This window comes from Mugil cephalus, chromosome 1 (genome assembly GCF_022458985.1).
Source record: "Mugil cephalus isolate CIBA_MC_2020 chromosome 1, CIBA_Mcephalus_1.1, whole genome shotgun sequence".
Taxonomy (NCBI): Eukaryota; Metazoa; Chordata; class Actinopteri; order Mugiliformes; family Mugilidae; genus Mugil; species Mugil cephalus.
The window spans coordinates 6,334,151-6,352,802 of NC_061770.1; the positions used below are offsets into that span (position 1 = coordinate 6,334,151).

At 42.7% G+C, this 18,652-nt stretch overlaps 1 protein-coding gene across 1 annotated transcript; it reads right to left on the reverse strand.

Moving 5' to 3' along the window:
• Positions 1 to 1,015: 1,015 nt before the first annotated feature.
• mical1 (microtubule associated monooxygenase, calponin and LIM domain containing 1) lies at positions 1,016 to 18,187 on the reverse strand. Its single transcript, XM_047604952.1, has 24 exons — positions 18,008 to 18,187; positions 15,125 to 15,436; positions 14,304 to 14,511; positions 13,673 to 13,780; positions 13,433 to 13,528; positions 13,087 to 13,242; positions 12,306 to 12,406; positions 11,784 to 12,041; positions 10,857 to 10,972; positions 10,203 to 10,329; positions 9,836 to 9,911; positions 9,499 to 9,646; positions 9,153 to 9,343; positions 7,993 to 8,099; positions 7,615 to 7,677; positions 7,272 to 7,509; positions 6,778 to 6,845; positions 5,808 to 6,594; positions 5,572 to 5,687; positions 5,377 to 5,490; positions 4,326 to 4,419; positions 3,925 to 4,018; positions 3,598 to 3,671; positions 1,016 to 2,345 (listed from the first exon to the last, which is right to left on the reverse strand). Exons 2-24 carry the CDS (start codon positions 15,380 to 15,382, stop codon positions 2,152 to 2,154), a joined length of 3,792 nt encoding a protein of 1,263 aa, XP_047460908.1. The 5' UTR covers positions 15,383 to 15,436; positions 18,008 to 18,187; the 3' UTR covers positions 1,016 to 2,151.
• Between the last annotated feature and the right edge of the window lie 465 nt (positions 18,188 to 18,652).

Genomic DNA, 18,652 nt, shown 5'->3' on the forward strand with positions numbered 1-18,652 from the left:
TTTTTTGTTTGTTTGTTTTGTTTTTATTATTAACCTAAATGTCGTAACTTATGTATACCATGTTCACACTAGGCTTGGGTGATCCAATCACAAGTGACTTAAGTAGTTCCTCCTTAATAGGCTGCAACATTAATATGCATCAGTAATAAAGATCAAACATCATGTCAGAGCTAAAATAAGGACGACTGGACTTCACCACACATCCAAGTGGCCTTTTGAGTTCTGGTGGGGAGTTTAGGTTTTAATTAAGAACATCAGTCAGTGGTGCACACTAGAAAACCTCATGACATCATGGTTTGTTAACCACACAACACTCACTAGCAAGCAGAGGATGTAGAGGTGGAACCCTTATTGCACAGTTAAAGACTCTCTAATGAACCAGTAATAACTGGAAACTCTCAATACAGAGAAGAACGATGCATGGTTTGAAAAACGGGTAATGGAAAACTCTCTCTATACAGGGGAGATGGACCGAGGCATCACTTATAAGTTGCTCACAACATATCCCAATGAGTCCAGTAACCCTTCAGCTTTGTGTAGATGTACCATGAAATGTATGACTGAGAATGTTCACATCAAATATCACGAGGAAGGAGCATATGTAACGGTGACTTAGCTCTCACACACAGATGACAGAGAGCTACATTTAATGTGCTGTCTTCTGTGAGCTGGAGCTCAGATCCGGAGAGAGAAGCACAAACCCTGCAGTTACTGTATGAACTGATCATATATGATAAAAAACAACACCCTCACACACCAAGGTGATTCCATACTGTTCTGATACTTCAGTTTTTTTACTTAAGTGAATTTATCAGTGCAGAACTTTAACTTGAAATGGAATATTTTTGAAGTGGCCAAGTGTGCACCCTAGAGGTTAGAAGTTAGAATAGCAGAAGAGGAAGACAAAAAAAAACTATTTTTTAAATAAGTGCAGCTGATAACAAAGGGTTGTGGCAACATAAAACAAATTAGAGCACCAGGCACGCATCAGTTATGACCTCAACACACGACCACATCAAAGTGCATGATCTTTATTTGATGTACTGTGAAGAGCTGCCCAGGTGGCATTAAAAATGGCAGCAGGACAATAAATAATATAAGGCTCCTTTTCATTAACAACAGACTGGTCTTTGTCTTGATTTAAGCTATTCAGGCAGCACATGAATGGGAACACCTGCAAACAATAAATGACGGCATTTATAAACAGATGAACCGGTCCGTTTAAGTCTGTTTTTCGCTCACCCCAAAACCCCCATGTTCACATGATACAGCAACATTTAAAGGAGCAGCCGACAGTTGAAGGCCATCAGTGAAAGCTGTTAACTGTGAGGACTGAACGAGCAACTCCTGAGATGAACGTGCGATCAGGAAAGGACATGGCAAATATCAGGAAGTGCTACAAAATTCATTAACATTCATAAATGAAAAGTGAATAAAAAAAAAAAAAGAAACAGAATTGAAATTTTTATATATACTAATATTTTATATTCCACTTGGCTTCTTTAACCCCCCATCATATTTATGTTCTGTATAGAAATACTAAATATAGATATGTATATAATGTGTGGACAGAAGCACTTATCCATCATGACACAAGTAAAATCAACATTAACATCTAACTATTTCCAAAAACACTGTGTTTTTGATCTAAATCTACCTCTAAGGCTCCAAAGACAGCCACTGCAGGTTTCCCACCGCTGTAATTTAATGTTGTTTAGTTCTGGCTTGGCATTCACGTCACGTTTCTGACACTAAACCAGGTCAAGTCCCAGGCTGAGTAATGATTATCTGCAGCGTTGTGGTTGTTCGTAGAGCGCAGCAAACACTGAGGGTCCTTTCTGATAAGCAGTCTGTTGATGTGATCCCACTATCGTCTGGCTATCAGGCTGGGCTTTGCTGCAGAGTAGTTGGACGCATCAAGTCAGAGTCTCAGATCTCCAAGCCTATGTCTCCCTCTAGGGGGGCAGGCTGCAACTGGTATTCATTCAGCCCGCCGCCCATAAACTTCAACTTAATCTTTACCATTGAGGGGCTGCTTGTGGCGGGTTACCTTCCACAACGACGCCCATCATCTTTGGCTTTGCAAATTTAAGTCTGAAAGCAGGAAGTCGCACACACAGGTCGATTGCGAGTACGTGTGTGCGTGAAAGCCTAAGCCCAGTGAACCTGAGATCCCGTCTTTGAGTGGCGCTTGGCCTCTATGATGGACAAGACCTCTTGCTCCTCAGTTATCTCCTTTAGCCTCTTCTCTTCCAGAAATGATACCAGGGAGTTCCTCATGTCCACCACCTCGATCATCTGCTGGAGGAACCGGTCCTCCTCTACCTTCTGCTCTGGTGTCTTGTCTGCCAAACAAAAACATAAGACAACTTAAAATGTAGCTTCATACACCTCCTGTACTGAAAGCCTGAGTCAACTCGAGAACAAAACTGGTTCTTTAACACGCTAAGGAATGTAAATATGTTTCCAACATACATCTGTATTTGCATAAAGGACTTATGAAGGCGTGAAGATAAGTCCTAAAGTGACTAGTCAAACATGTTCTTACTCATCAGGAATTTGTTCCCTTCAGCAACAACAAAACCAATAAATGAGTCATCCAAAGCTCCGGAAAAAAGTCTGTTTTTAAACCGTTCTCATAACTGTTAAGCGATACCTACACTGGAAGCACTAGAGGTCACTTTCCTTCTATGCTTACTGGTTACAAATGTAATTTATAGAGACACAGAGACGATATTATTTTGCTGGCCCTGGTATAAACTTCATTCAAGGTAAAATAGGTTTACACAGGAACTGGAATGTGGACTTTAATCACTTTATAGAAGGATCGGCTCTTTGTAGACAGTCTGTAAAATAATAACTCACTAAATAAGTAACTTTTAAGTGGCATACACACAGGAAGAGAATAGTGATGAAATGTAGGGAGCCTTAGCGATGTTAGGGGGAAAAAAGTAAAACATTGGTGAAGGAGAGTGACTGATACAGTTGACTCTCATACTGGTTCCTACCACCAGATTCACCACAGCCTATAGTGGGCTTGGAACTGGTGAACTCAGATGGAGCAGAGGCGTTGTTGACAGTGTTTTCGTTTACACTAGAAAATGATGAAATGTCTGTAAGAAAAGCTACTTAACAGCAATCCATAATTTATGTTCTCTAAGCCTGATCGGTGAACTACCAGAAAAGTGATTGAATTGTCATTCGTGGAGCGCAGAATAGGTCAGTCATCACACAAGCAACGACCAGAACCTGGAACATCCGCAAGTGACAAACTGTCAAAGTGATGGACGAGGAGCGAATCAATTTATATGTTGATGGGCCTCGAGACAAACACTATAAATGGACCTGAAGAATGTCTGCTAGCATAGCAGCATTGATGCTACAGAAATCCATGTACGTACTTGTGTATCTAATAAAAACAAAACCATCGGGCCACGAATGTATACAAAATAAAGAAGTGCACTGTATGCATTAGGTGAAAGTGTAGTGTAGTAATGGTCTTGTGGTGGTGTTTGTTTATAATTGGGCTGCTCTGTTTAAACCCATTATGACCAGTGTCAGCAGTGAGTGTTTCCGTGTGCACACTCAAACACACACCTTTCAGCTCCATGTATTTCCTGAGCTCCATATCTAAGGCGCTCTGCCTGTCCTCGAGTTCCAGCTGTCGGGACCTGCAAGGAAAACAAACATCAGCCGAGTCATGTCAACATCCTGCTTTAGCTCGGGGTCATGATAAGAACACATGACAGACACGGTGAAGGCTGCTGCCATGGTGAGAGCAAACTACCAGCCCCAGTGTTTTGAGGTGGAAGCCTGCTGTTATGGAGCCTGTGGCTTCCATCACGTCACTCCCAACCCGCACACAAAAACTGTGTTGTATTCCTGTTGGGACTATACAGGGTTCTACTGTGTGGCCACACTTACGCCACCATGAGGTCCGACTCCTCTGAAACCAACGCATTCTTCTCATGGACCAGCTGGATCCACTGTTCAATCATGTCAGGAGAACTGCTGCTGCCTGCAAGTGAAAAATCAGAGAGGCTGAAAATACATCAAGATTCTTCAAGGCTATTATTTGAAATCAGCCGACTAGAATATTTAGTTGTTACAAAATTTAAAGGCTGGTGAAAATACTACATCATATGTTTATAATTAAAAGCAGAAGCAAGAGAACCCTGCTGCAAACTGCACGAGTCACATTTTTAATTGAGCATGAAACAACAACTTTAGATGGATACATAAAACTAAAAAAAAACAAAGAACAATGAGTCTTAAGTACATGATACGTGAAAAGCGTGTAATGTGCTGCAGCATGTGATTCTTACCAGCTTCTCCCCGCAGAGTTCGCTCCAGCACGATGCCTTTCTCCTCTAGGTCTTTGAAAGTCACCTCAATTTCGTCCAGCCTTCTCTGGATGGACTGTGAGCAAGAACAACAAAATAAAAAAACAAAAACTAGAATCATTTTTATGAAATCAAACATAAATTTTGATGATTTTCTTTCAAGTCATATTCAAACATATGGGGTAAAGTATGACCACTTTTTTATTTTTAATGTTAAATGTTAAGATGAAAAATGTATTTTATTCGGTTACAGCATTGATTCATCATCAGTTTTAAATCCTGCCACAGCAAATGGAGCAGATCAAGAGAGAGCAGAGATCACTTTAGATGGAGAGCTACAGGCAGAAGCTGCACACTAACAGCTGCTCAAGGTAATAAACTTTACTGTGCCCTACTGTTATATAAAAAAAACTATTTGTGCCATGTGCAGCATGAAATCAGACTCGGTAGCTCTTGGCATGATGGAACTAGAATTACTCTACACCTCACTGTTGTCTGCCTACACCAGGCAGTCAAGTAGTAAATGACTTTGAATGAAGCATTTTCACAGAACACTGGGGCTTTCTGGATACAAAATGTCACTACTTCATCCTTTTGTCCATCCTTAGTTTGTCATGTTTGACCACCAGACTCTGATGTATTCATTACTGAAACCCATTTGTGCCAAATTTGAAGAAAATCAATCAATGCATTCCTGAGATATCACATTTAGAAGAACAGACATATCAACTACCCAAAAAGAAAGGCCAGATATTAATATATTTCTTCATTACAATAACATGCATTTAAGTTTGTAATTGCTGTTAATTTGCATTCGTGACAAAGCATCTCTACAACAGAGGGTTTGCACAAACATCTTTGGTTACCATGGATCAACCAGGACTGAACTCTGACTGATTCAACTTTAATTTAAGATATCCTGACATCAGGACACTCTACACATCCAATTAGTTGACACTTAGTCAAGAGTGAAGTTTAGTGCTTCATTAGGTCAAGATGGAGAAAAAATATGGTTGAGTTTTGAGACACTGACCTGAGCTTGGCGCAGTCGCTGTAATTCGCTCATCTTGGCTCTCCGCTCCAGTGTCTTCATCCTCATCAGCTCCAGCTTCTCGACCTCCGCAGGGTCTGATGGCACTGTTGGGAACTGCAGGTAAAGTCCCATTAGTGCACTGTTGAGCTTTTTTATCACGTAAACTGAAAATATCATCACCTCTTCTCTTCTCACCTTCTCATATAAGTCAATGTCGTCTTGTTCGAACATCTCATCGTCGTCATCGTCGTCGTCGTCATCTCCATCGACGCCCTCTTCTGAAGCACTGTGAGTGTGTCTGAACGTAGTTTCTGTGGTAAAAAAAAAAAAAATATCGTTACAAGAAAAGAATTGAAAACACAGCAAGACTTTTTCCCTGTAACCATTTTTTTCTAATTCATGATCAAAGAGGAGGTGAGCTTCCAACATACCAACTCTCCCTGGATGATTAATGAGGACGCTGAGCCGAGTGTCTTTGTTGATCCTCGGGGAGGAGAGATTCCACGGGGAGAATTTGGATCGCACTCTTGCCTGTCCACTTGGCGCCTCCTTCCTCCTGAAGCAGCGTCGGTTCCTCTTCTCCCGGAGGTGACTTGCGGTGCTCCCGCTCCAGTAGCCCTCCTCTTCTTGCCCGTCCAGGCCCTCTGGTTTAGTGGGACCTCCTGCGTTCGCCGAGGACGATGAGCAGGAGGAGGATCCGCCGTGAGTCTCCGAGTCCGAGTCTGCGCTTAAGCTCTGAAGATTCATCAGCTGGTTCTTCTCCTCGTCGGTTAACTGCAGCTTGCGCAGTGACTGTTTGGGACGGGAGTCCGGGCCTGCTGTAGAGGGCTCTTTCGTTGGGGCAGGAGAAGATTTCTCTGGAGTGGAGGGATTTAAAAGGTGAACTGAGCGGGGCTTTGCTACCGGAGGCGATGGCACGGGGCTGGGTGAGGTATGTCGAGAGAGGCGCGGCTTTGGGACCGGATGTGTGGGAGAAACCTCCTCGGTCTCCTCGGGGGGTGCTGCTACCTCGGCTTTAGGTGGAGGGCATGTGGGAGTGTTTGGCAAATGTGGTTCTTGGGACTCTTCTTTGGATTCATGTATCTGCTGGTCCTGTGTGCGAGTAGAAGGACCACTGTCCAAAGTGTGCGCATCGTCCTCATCCGATGGAGATGGTGTATAATCCTCACTGGAAAGTTCATTCTCTTCACTCGTCCCCTCGTGGTTTCCTTTGCCATCCTAAAGAAGAAAGAAATGGGAATGATTTTGTGTGGAAGCGCACACACACTAAATGTTTTAAATGTGAAATAAAAGGTCTCAAATCAGCCCGGATTTTGTAACAAGAGCATCATGACGACAGGATTCAACGTCATCATCAGTAAAAAATAGAATGGTTTACATCCGTTCTGTTCAGTGACCCACCTTACAAGATGTTTCAGCTCTGTTTGCTAGCATCAGCTCTTCAGAGTGCAGCTCACAGTAAAACCTCCCTTTGGGAACATCACAGACAAAAACAATAAAAGCACACAAAAGTCAGAGACAAACAAACACTGATGTGCCGAAAAGGAAGCACCCCGCTGTTCCGGTTAATTATTTATCTCCTTTCTCTCCGCTCAGATGCATTTAAAACGGGGCTCGGCAGAAATGATTAATTATACAGATGAATAAATAAGTGGTGCTTCACTTACAGTAGAAAAAGCTTTTCAAGATGTTGAAACCATAAATACAAGAGCTTCATGCTCAATCATACAGCATCAAGTACCTCTATGGAGGACGGCCAGATTAGCAAACAAGGCGCTGCTCAAAAATAGCAGCTTTACACTGCACACAGAGAGGTAGAGTTAAGCCGATTATGGAAAACTGATAGGGCACATAGGCCCACTTGTTTACTGTAAACATTTTCTGGTCTCACTCACCTGTGCTCTGGTCGAAGGTGTATCCTCCATGCCTTAGTGTGATGCTGCACTGGTGGCAGGTGAAGCAGCTCCGATGGAAGAACTTTCCCTCGGCGCTGATGCGCTCCAGCACATACACCCTCTGGCCACAGAAGTAACACTCCTCGCTGTTCGTCATCAGCACAGTAGAGTCCGGTCCAGGCTCAGGACTCAGAGTGGGGACAGGACTGAGTTCAGGGGACACTGGAGAAACCAGCGTCTGAGGAAATGGTGAGACAGCAGGTTCAGGATTAACAAGGCAACACTGGTTGAAACATTGTTGAATTGTGTTGAAAAAAAAAATGAGTGCAGAAAGCAAACTCACACTATCCTCATCTCCCATCCTGGTCTCTGTTTCTTTGGCTTGTTTCTCAGCCGCCAGCTTTTCCTGCAGAGAAAATAAGAAAAAAAAACATCACAGCACCTGACTTCGTTTTGATGTTGAACGGATAAACATGATGAAATCATGTAATAAGTACAAACTCTGAAACCACTTCCTTTGAATTAACATCTAACATCCCGTCTTGACACAGAGGAAAACTGACAAAATGGACACGTGAGTCACCAACAGAACAATAACACAGCCTGAAGGCCCCTGACGTGAACGTGAACTCCAGCCAATAAGCCGGCGTGTATAAAAATATCTTTATCAAATGTTTCTGTGTGGTGTGTAAACAGTGAACTCAGGTCACAGTGGGAGTACCTTGCGTCTTTGCAGAGAGTTGTGCTTCAGCTTGTTCAGGAAAAAGACAGCTGACTGTGTCTGGAAAAGAGTCAGAGGCTTGGACGATGGCAGGACGCCTGCAGGTTCTGATGCCAACAAAAAATGAAAGAGAGAAAAATGTCAGAGATGGACAATGATCTTATTATTGGACTACGGTGCAAATAAAAAAAAGACTCCTGGATTTTACTGCTGGCCTACTTGCAGGATATCGTTAAGATGCTTCAAATATTCTGACAGCACTGTTTGTAAAAAATCTTCCAGCTTCAGCCTTTTATGATGAATTTTCAGTCGGATATATAAAATGAATTTTCTGTAGCGTCACGGCGGCAGCAGTTGAATTTAACTTGTCAATCTACGCAAGAACTCTCCTGCTAGCTGTGGCTATCACTCCCACTCCTTCATCATTCAGATAAGGTTCCCCGAGATTGACAGGTCCCTCCTGCCTGCTCATCAGTCAGCGTATCCCAAGCAGAGCAGCGCAGCATCGCTGACACAGAGAGCGTACATCACACCCACTTCTGCTCATTCACTGCCTCCGAACGCTGGGGCTCTCGTTAACCCTGCATAAACTCCTCAAGCTGCGAATGCTGCAAAAAAATACCTCTGTTGACAAACAGCCAGGTGAAAATCCTCCGTCCTTCGGTGCAGAAATAGCAGAGCCCCTCCAAGAGACGCTGCCCCCGTCAGACCCTGATAAGCCAGCTCGATGCCGTGGCTGCCCTGTCTGCCGCTGGGCTGGCTCGGTGCAGGGGAGCAGCACAACCAGTAGAGGCTGGCTCAGAAGCTCAGCACTAGACACTTAAGCCCACTGAATTCTGGGTAACAAGCTCTTAAAGAGACAGCACTGATTTGCTCACTTCTGAACACATTTCCGTGGGAGGACACCTGACCCTTTTAAGGTGATGCTAATGCTGCGCAGTGTCGCTAGGCAACCGAGTTATGTAAGACTGATGCCGCTGTCACTTCCAGCCATTTCAGAAATCTCACGCGAGAAAAAATATAAATAAATAAAGAGCATAATGACATTTTGTTAAAACATTAATAAACTGTAGAATAAGGCTAAATGTTTTTTGGGTTTTAAATTTGACCTTGGGTGACATTCACTTTAGCAATGTGAATAGTAACGGATTAACTTTTACCCTTTGTTGGCACAGTGAACGCCTTTTGGATCTGGGTGAGGTAGAGGACCATGGACAGCTCGTCTATCTGGCCACTATTGGCCAGGTTGCTGGGAGACATCACAGGTGGGATGCCCAGCTCCTTCTCCAGGAGGCTGAAGGCCAGTTGGTTGTTGTGGAGAATATTGGACTCATCCAGGGACGACATGTCACTTGGGAAGGATGAAAGAACAGGATTACTCTGCTGTGAAGACCATTTGCCTTTGGTTTCTGCGTCCGATTTTTGTTTGGTTACGTCTATAAATGTAACCAAACGTATGTGGTGTTTTTAGGTGAACACCAAACAAATAAGAAGGGAGTGACTCACATGAGCTGAGGTCTGAAGTGGTGGATGAGAGCGCACAGAGCCAGCCCGGACCTCCAGGACTGGGTCAAATCTTTCACGTTTACATTCTTGTAACCTGCAGTGTGTTTCTGACACCAGTTCAGCAACTCTTCAAAGCCGCTAACTGAGTCTGAGAAAGAGAGAGAACACAGACAGTCAATAGGACAGTGCTCTGCAGCCTTTTATGTTTCTACAGTTCACAGCATCCACCTGTGTTGACTAAATATTCAGAGACAGTGCTGGCGCGTAAAACATTTCCTGGTGTATTTAAAACAGCTGAACAAAAAGTGAAGCAACCGTGTACAGAGGAGCAACTGACCTTCACGTGTGTAGCGTTTGTCTTTGGGTTTCTTGGTGGGTGGATGGGATTTGTCGATGTCATAAAGGTGCTGCACCTAAGATAAAACCAGCCAGTCAGATCCTCACAGAGATACACAGTGTCCGTAAACTATAAACAATAAAAAGGCTCCTTTTAATGCAATCTTTCTCTCCAACTATTAAACTGTGTGCATTGTAGAGACTCACATCTGATGAATATTAGCAGTTTTATCTTGCTGTCAACAAGTTAAATGCAGTAGAAAGCGTATTTCCTGTGAAGTTTCTGTGTCTGGTAGACTGTAATCTGCCTCTGAATAATCTTCCTGTAGATTCAAGGTGTTGGCTAAATAAAGGATAACAGCGCTGACCTGGTTGGTCTGGATGGAGGAGAGGTTGACTCTCTGGTACCGGGTTTTGGGGTCGATGCTGTAACCAGCGTAGTTTTTGCTGGTGTTTTGTGGAGTGGTCTGGGACAGGAGCTGGTAGATGCTTTCTCTGTACATTTGTGATGGAATAACAGAGTAAATTAACAAGACCCAACATTAATCAGCTTATGCAGCAACAGTAAGTAGCAAGCGCTTGGCACACACTTATCCTGAACCTCGAGAAAAAGGAGCACAGGTTTAAAAACATGATGAAATTCAGACTTTAGTAGGTTTTATGTCAATACCTGCACATTCTCTGGGTAAAGATGTGTCTTAGTTTTATACCTGTCACATCAAGGAATCATGCTGAAATCATTTTTATGTCTATGTCTGTGTTGCTGATGATGACACCAACAGACACGCCAGTGAATTCTAGACACATATTTCAACACTCATTCATTCACTCATTTAAATCCTTACTTTACTATAATGAAACTAAATATTTTATCTTATAGTCATGGTATGGCGTATAGTCTTCAATTAAGTAAATTTTAATACTTTCTCTTACCAACACCAGAAATGGTGAGAAATCCGACAGTTGGTGAAAGAGGAAGCACACAACAGGAAATGCAGTGTTACTAATGTCGAAATTCTTACCGCTCAGCCAGGACCTTGAGAGGAGTGATCCCCAAACCCCAGCTCCTCACCATCCATGCTGTGTCAAAAGACGCTAGGAAGCCACGTGCTATGCCGGTACCCAAAGGCCAGAAAGGCTGTAAAAAAATTAAATAAATAAATAAATATCAAATGAGGGATCGACACAAAGAAACATAATTCGTTAAGTGCATGAGAGTTTTAAACGCTACTGTTCATCTTATCAAAAGTCTGATCAGCCATTATGGCTATTTAGGTCTACGTGTTAGTAGGTAAACATGAGTCTGTGACAGCAGAGAGAGTCTGACTAGGAGCCGTCTGCTCACCTTCACGGTAACAAACAGTCAATTACAGGCTAGACCAACCACAAATTCATAGCCCTGCTTTATTTATTTAACTCTGAATGGGACCATAATTTAAAAAAGAGATCATAAAAAATCTGGATCTAACTGAGGACTCAGACCCTAAAGTAAAAATCTTACCCTGTTTTATTGTTTATTTTGTTTGACCAGCTGAGCTAAATTCCTGCAGACAGCCAACAAAGCTGCCAAGATAATAGGTCTGCCCACATCCAACTTTACAGAGCTCAATTATAAGGCCATTACAAGTATTGCGATCACAATAGCACAGGTCATTACACATCCACTTAATCACCACTTCACTGTGTTGCCTCCTGGGTGCAGGAGTGCAGCAGTGCTGGCTTTGGCAAAAATCTCGCTACTGGCAGCCACGCCCGCAGGTCACATGTCCTGATTCAGTGCTGACACCTGATTTGATTTGTGCGTGTCTCCTGTGTTATACTTTATGCATGTCTGTCACTTCTGTGTTCTGATGTGCATGTCTGTAACTGTTGTTTTTTTTTTTTTTTGTATACAAACTATGCAAAAACCTATATGCAAAAAAGGAAACCATTTAAAGTCTGTCCCCTACCTCCACCAGACAGTCTCCAACAAGACCGACTAACAATTTCTTGCCCTTCCTCTCCCTGACCAGCGAGGCGTTCTCAGCGCGGTGCATACAGGTGAAGTCGAACATGGCCACGTCCGGCTGGCCGGCGTGATTCTGAGCGAACTGCAGGTCAGGCAGCCTTCCGCCGGTGGAGAAGAAGGCGGCATCGTGGGCGTAGTCGCGCAAAGCCTCGTAGTCAACGTTCGCAGGAGCCAGCAGTTGGTCTGCATCACTATAGTCCTGTAACGGCGGAGGGAGAAGTGCAATCTGATGACTCATAGCACCTTCTCTGACACAAAGTGACACATTTCACACTTCGTTTACTGCACTAGCAAAGGTGACATGTTTTGGAGAAAGAAATGACTGACAGGCAGTCTCTTCACGCTAAAGCAGCTGAAGGGCTGCTCCATCTATCTGTTTTTTGTTGTTTTTCTCTGGCCAGAGATGAAGTTTGTGCCAAGAGGATTCACATTTTTTTCTCAGTAATGGATGTGTTGTTCTCACCTGTTTAATGACCCCCCTCTTCAGTAAACTTTTCTTCTTGGCAGTCATGACAAAATAGTGGGTGTCGTCTTTGTAGTAGACAATATTCTCCAAATCAATACCTGGAATGAAAAACGGAGAGAAGGAGAATGCTGTAAAAAAAGAGTAAGGGAGAGAGCAGACTGACAATATCTTGATATTGTGACATTGTCCTATATAATTAGCTTGTTTGTACATGCCTTGTCATTGCTTTAACTAGTTTAGCACATAGCTCAGAGAGGGAGAGCAGAGTGGAGTAGAAAGCCGTTTAAATGGGTATGAAAGTAAACACAATCATAAAGCCATCAAGTGTCCCTCTTGTAACGTTTTACTGAAATGAAGACACAGCTTGTACAGAGGATCACAGAAGATGGGTGAATTTCACCACTCAACACTGTCACTGGACATTAAATAAGAACAGGAACATAGATAAACAGCAGTGCTGCTCTCTTCACACGCCAAACCGAACTGACAGCTTGAACATCTGCTTCATGCCTCAAAGGTGTGGTCAGCAAAACAGGCACAACAGATAGAGAGCAAAACAAAAATGAAAGCACTCGCGCAGTTTTTAAAAGTGTTATGGTTCACTGACAACTTCACAATTCGTGTACTGACCCAGAACGAGCGGTACAGTGAAACGAGTCACTCTGATGCAAATGACTTCCTCTTTCTTGCTTTAAACAACAGCAGCTTCATTACAAATTTTTTTGATGCCCCCCTGCATCCAGGTGAACATCACTGTAGGCGTCGTTTGAATTCCTACCGGTTTCAGTGAGCAGGTCCTGGAAGAATTTCTGGTTATAGATACGGGCCACACCGCTGATCTCTTCTACCTGGGCCTCTTCGGCTGTGTTTCTGTTGACGAAGTTGGCTGTGATGCCAATAGCCAATTTCCCCCTCAGTTCCTTATGCTTAAAACCTGAGAGTTTGGGACAGAAGAAAAAGAGGAAACGGCGGTGATGAAAGCTCGCTCTTATAATCAAAGAAGACGTCTGACACAAGTTTGTGTTTCTGAGAACATGTGTAACACCAAGTCCTTGGAAAAATAGTTTTCTCTCCTCTTATAACAACAGTGGGAGCTGGAGAGGTTCAAGCATGAGTTGTCTCACCATCAGGGACAAACCTGCCTCCTCCAGCAGAGATGAAGACATCAAACTGGTAGGCTGCAGCAGGGTGAGACGGAGGATCCAGTTTGGCCATCCAACCTGCCGGAGACACGTCGAAGAATTCTCAATCATTTTACATACTGCTGGTCGCTAAATATTCAGAGTTCAGAATAAAACAACAACATGTGATATAGCGATCAAAACTAGCAGTAGAGGTGACTGCTTGTCGTTTATGTTAAGTACCATTTTCTCCAGAGGGCTCGATCAAGCCCCTGAACTCCACCCCGGTGTGCACCTCTACCCCGAGGAGAAGGGACACCTTCAGCAAAACCAACTGCAGCTGACGGATACCTGAAAAGCAACGTGCGTGTTACACAGGGAATGTGGGTGTGAGATGAATTGAACACGAAGCAGTCGTGCAAATATAAAGTTAATGGGACGTAGAGGGCTTAAGATTCTATTCATTGTTTATTAATATGTCAACGCCTTTTTTTAACTGATCCATGACTTTAAAGTGTCAAAGATACAGATACCAATATAGAACATGTGAGAAAAGCGGTAAGCGGAAGTACACTGAAGTAAATTGAATTTGAGGACCCATTTTGTTTGATTAATAACTTAAAGTATGAATTAATTATTTAACAGACCAGATACAGCAAATCTTATTAGGTGCCATTCTGTGTTGTTCAATAACATAACTGGATTTATGCATGTGCATTACACCCTTACCCTATACTGTAACCTGTCAGACTCCAAACCCCAAATGTATCCTGTGATGGGGTCCTCTAAAGGCTCCGTTAAGGCAATAAGTCAATTTAATAAATACCATAACTGCTAAAACTAGTCTCCAGTAATAATGGTCAAAGTTCCTCACTGATGTGGTCCAGAGAACCGGAGCAGAATTTGCCGTAGAACTTTTTGGCTCCGAGACCACGGAGGTCGTATATGGTGTAGGGCCACAGGTGGAGAACATTGTTCCTGGAGAACGCTTCTCTCTTCTCCAGCACCACCACCTGAGCCCCCAGCAGGGACAGTTCAATGGCCGTCCTCAGCCCACACGGACCAGCACCCAATACGAGGCACTACGAGAGAGGAGAACTGAATCAGAAAGGGTGGGTGATGTAATGAAAGTCTCATCACATGTCTGATCAGAAAAGGATGTGAAATTTTATAAAGTTTACTGTATTTAAATCCTGAATGGAAAACAAAAAACAAAAAAACAGCAGATCATACATAATCAATGATTATAACCGTATTTCAATCAATATTTTTTTGTCTGGAGTTGTCTCAGTGGAAACTACAGTCAAGGTTTTTAGGTCAGATTTGACAGGCACTGAACCTTCCTACCAATATTTATTGGATCTAAATATAATAGATGGCAACAAATGTACAACAAATGTGTGGAAACTGCTCCAAAATAGCATTAGTATCAGGGATTAGCAGGGGGAGGGGAAATGATGCGGTAATGGTAAACTATTAACCAACAAATAAGTAAATAAAAGCTTCATAATGGGTAAATCAAAACTGTTTTAAAGCACCTACCACATCTTAACCAAAAGAAATGGCAGTGTATATCTAAATATCATGGAAATAATCATCTCAAATATGTTCAAACCTCAAAAGGAACTATCAAAACTCATCACCCCCCTCTCACATCATGTCAAGATACAATGAAGAACCCGTGTTTTCCAGTACCTTGTTTTTGGTGCAGGCTTTTCCTTGCTGGTAATCCACATGAGAAGCCCTTTTGTCTATCTTGGTCCACAAGGCTTTGGCCTTCCAGTAGTTCAGTCTTTCCTTCAACTTGATGTAGAAGGTCCTGAAGTCTTTAGGGTTAATGTCCAGTTGCCTGCAGAGCTCAGCGAAGTGGTGTTTCACATCCTTGCAAGTCTGGGCTTGGACGAAGAGGTCGAACATAGCATGCGAGGCGTTGACAGGATCCTGGCTCGCCATGGTTGAGGTTGTCAGGAGATCCAGCTCCTGTTGGTCACGGAGTTTGTTGGTTAACTGTGGAAAGGGAGGCAATATGAACCCATTAGCATTTTCTACCTGGAAACAGCTGATCTCTGAGGATAGGTTTACTGTAAATCATCAAAGGGTTCCAAAGTCCAGACTGCCTTTGTTGTTTGCGTTTATAGAGATGGTTAGTCTCCTTCGTCTCCTGCCCGCTGTGCTGTAGGAAGCCTCCTACAGCCTGATGTCCTCCTATTTCTAGCCCGAATGTTTGTGCGCTTAGGGCAAGTCACCTGGTCAGGCAAGTCATTACCAACTTCCTCTTTGTGGTTTCTGTGGCATTTTTTTTATCTGTCTCTTCACAAGCACTTTGCTCTGTATGACCCACCCACGGCTGATGTGTCATCGTCACACAGTGCCCCAGGACACATTTCATTTCAGCAGACAAGAGCACACAACTACTTCCATATGTTCGGACTGGAGTTACTGTTCTGTGTAACGTACAAAGCACGCTTTAAATGTGGGTTTAATTATTTTCTTATTTTGCTATAATATATCAACAGGAAAACATTTAATCCTCACCCTTAAAATAACAGTTTATACGCCAAGTTAACATACAGAAAGAACAGCTGATTTTTGTAAAGTGACAGTGAATGTCTGTGAGCAATATATTTCACACTTAGAAACATTTAGCAAAAGCTTCTATTCTTTTGTTGTTTATCCAAGGTGGGTCCTTTTAAAGAACTAGCAGCACCACAGGCAACAAGCTAATCGTGTTAAGTTAATATCACGTTCAAACTATGAAAATGCTGTTATATACCATATTTTGATACTGTCCTAGAAGCAACAGGAAATACTCAACAAACCACACAGAGGACATACAGTGAGGGTAAGTGTGTGTTGGAACCGTTTCCTGTTCTTCATTCACGTCAGAACAGCTCCCCTCTGCAGCCCACTGACGGAGTCAGGCTCTATAATTACACTTATAAACCACTGTCATCTCTGTCTGCGTGACGCTGCTTGTGTGTACATGATAGAAGTTGCTCTCAAACGGTCATTACGTGCAATGCCCCTGCCTTGCACATTTACCGGAGATGAGCTACATTTACGCAGCAGGAGTGTCACAACGGAGCTGCTTTACAGCAACTGTTCCGCTGCAGAGGACAACTGCATTTTGACTGTAGGACAGTGTTCCAGTCCCTAAAATAAAAGTAGATATTAAAACAATAAATGAATGTGTTGTTGTGTGTTTGATAACGCACAACCTCTATGCAGGCTTAAAAATATATCATCTAACACAAAAAACATCTCTAATAAGCTGCCGAAGGCATTAAACACTTCACATATTTACACTCACTTGCCGGTTTATTAGACACACTTGTGGAAATGAATGATAAACATTCTTGATGGTTACGGTGTTCTGCACATCTTTTAAAATAGCTACGGGAGTTGTTTCAATTGTGTTGTAATTTCTGAGGATGTGGTTTGAAGGGTTATTGAATCGAATTGTACCAACACAAGCCCTTATTGTTTCGACAAGCCCGGTTTAGTCAGTACGCTGGGCACTTGACAGATAAGCATGTAGGCACACCGACGGCAGAGACACCTTTGCGCTGAAATTATTAATCTTTACATCAAGATTGCATGCAGGTTAAAGTTTCATAACAGGCTACAAACCTGAGCCAGGCTGCCAACGAAATACACAAGAATGTAGTGGCCTGTTGAGATAAGACAAGCTGTCGAATTTCAAAATAACTCTGCGATCATAATCATCACACTTAGATCTAATTCTCAAGGAGGCTGCAGCGTTCATACTCAGTTCTGCATTTCCATTTTTAACCAGCTTTAAAGACTTTCGGTCTCATCACAGAAAACCAAAAATAAACAGTAAATATAGTACAAAGGGAGGTCACTGTTGAATGATGACGATGCTGAATGTGCACACGCGGAGTCATCATCATTTGATTTAGCAACGCTGAGAAGAGGCAAGTTTTACCAGGAATGTTGTAGACAGGACCTGACAGAAACTAGCAGGAACTAAACGTGAATTGACCTGATTTTCCTCACCACTAGTGGATTGGATTGGATTGGATTGACCCACCTTATTACATGTGTAAGATCAGCACAGTGTGTCTTGGCAACGCTGTGTTGAATCAAATTCTGAACACCAGCGCAAACTTGCAATTTCCTGAACTTATCAGCGTCTAACAAACGCAAGGGGTTGTTGTAGAGATATTACACAAATTCTTTCCAAATGCTCACAATTAAAGGAAGTTCGGAAAATGAGCAGGAAGGTGTGGCACTGAATGTGAACCGACTGCCAAAGCGGGTTGGAATCATGTGCAAGTGCCGGCAGCGAGATTTAAACTCAACACTGCGTGAGAGCTGACATATAGTCCCCGAAAATGTCCTTTCATATAAAGACAACTCAATTCGTTCCCGTCGTGTCCAGTGGACGTGAACAACAAAGGATGTGCTGAATGACGAGAGGTGAAACAAGGCATAAAAACGCTCCGAAAATCTTTAAAAGTTACTAATTAACCAAAGAACCCCCTCGGGAAAATGAAAGATGCGACATAACGTATACAAATATGAGCATGAATGTGAATCATGAAGCTACATTACCAGTGGTGAAGTTGTACTGAGGGCTGGTTTCCGTGAAACTGTATCCCGGGTGTCGTTTCCATGTTTGCTCTGTTTTTTTCTTTGTTTACAAGTGAAGAGCGCGAGCTGAATCACCTGCGCCTCGCGTACACGCTGCACTCTTCCGGGATTTTCTGGCAAAGTTACGGTCTATATACGCTTTAGCGCGAGCCACGTCACTGACGACACTGCCATGCTCGCTCGTGGATGAAGAGCATTAATGACCGCTATATATTCTTTTTTCTTTCTCTTTTGTTTGGAGTTGTTAAAGAAGGCGGCCCCAGACCTCCAGTAAATAGGGCGTTTATTCCCTTGTCTCAACTTTTCACTGCATTCACAATTAAAAGCTACAAAAATCAAGACTTTAAATAAATCGGAAAAAGTTAATGGTAAAATACTGGTTTGTTGTACTGTATAGGCGTATCCTATGTCAAGTTCAATTCATTCAAAATTGTAGAAACTATTTACGATAAAAAATAAAAAATTTAAAAAAAAAATCTGGAACCTTCCTTGCTGAGCTATCTCAGTGCTATAGTATTACACTGTATAGTGATACTATACATTATTGTAAACAGAGTCAGAGTGTATTTCTATTTTATGATTGATATATTGATATAATTTGCTTTT

What these genes read in the sequence shown, in the direction of transcription:
- mical1 (XM_047604952.1), bottom strand. Translation starts at nt 15,382, where the DNA reads ATGGCGAGCCAGGATCCTGTCAACGCCTCGCATGCTATGTTCGACCTC. An exon ending in CAAACGCTACACACGTGAAG is followed by an intron (nt 9,647 to 9,835) that starts GTCAGTTGCTCC and finishes TCTCTTTCTCAG; the next exon opens with ACTCAGTTAGCGGCTTTGAA. An exon ending in GAGTCGGACCTCATGGTGGC is followed by an intron (nt 3,672 to 3,924) that starts GTAAGTGTGGCC and finishes TTTTCCTTGCAG; the next exon opens with GTCCCGACAGCTGGAACTCG.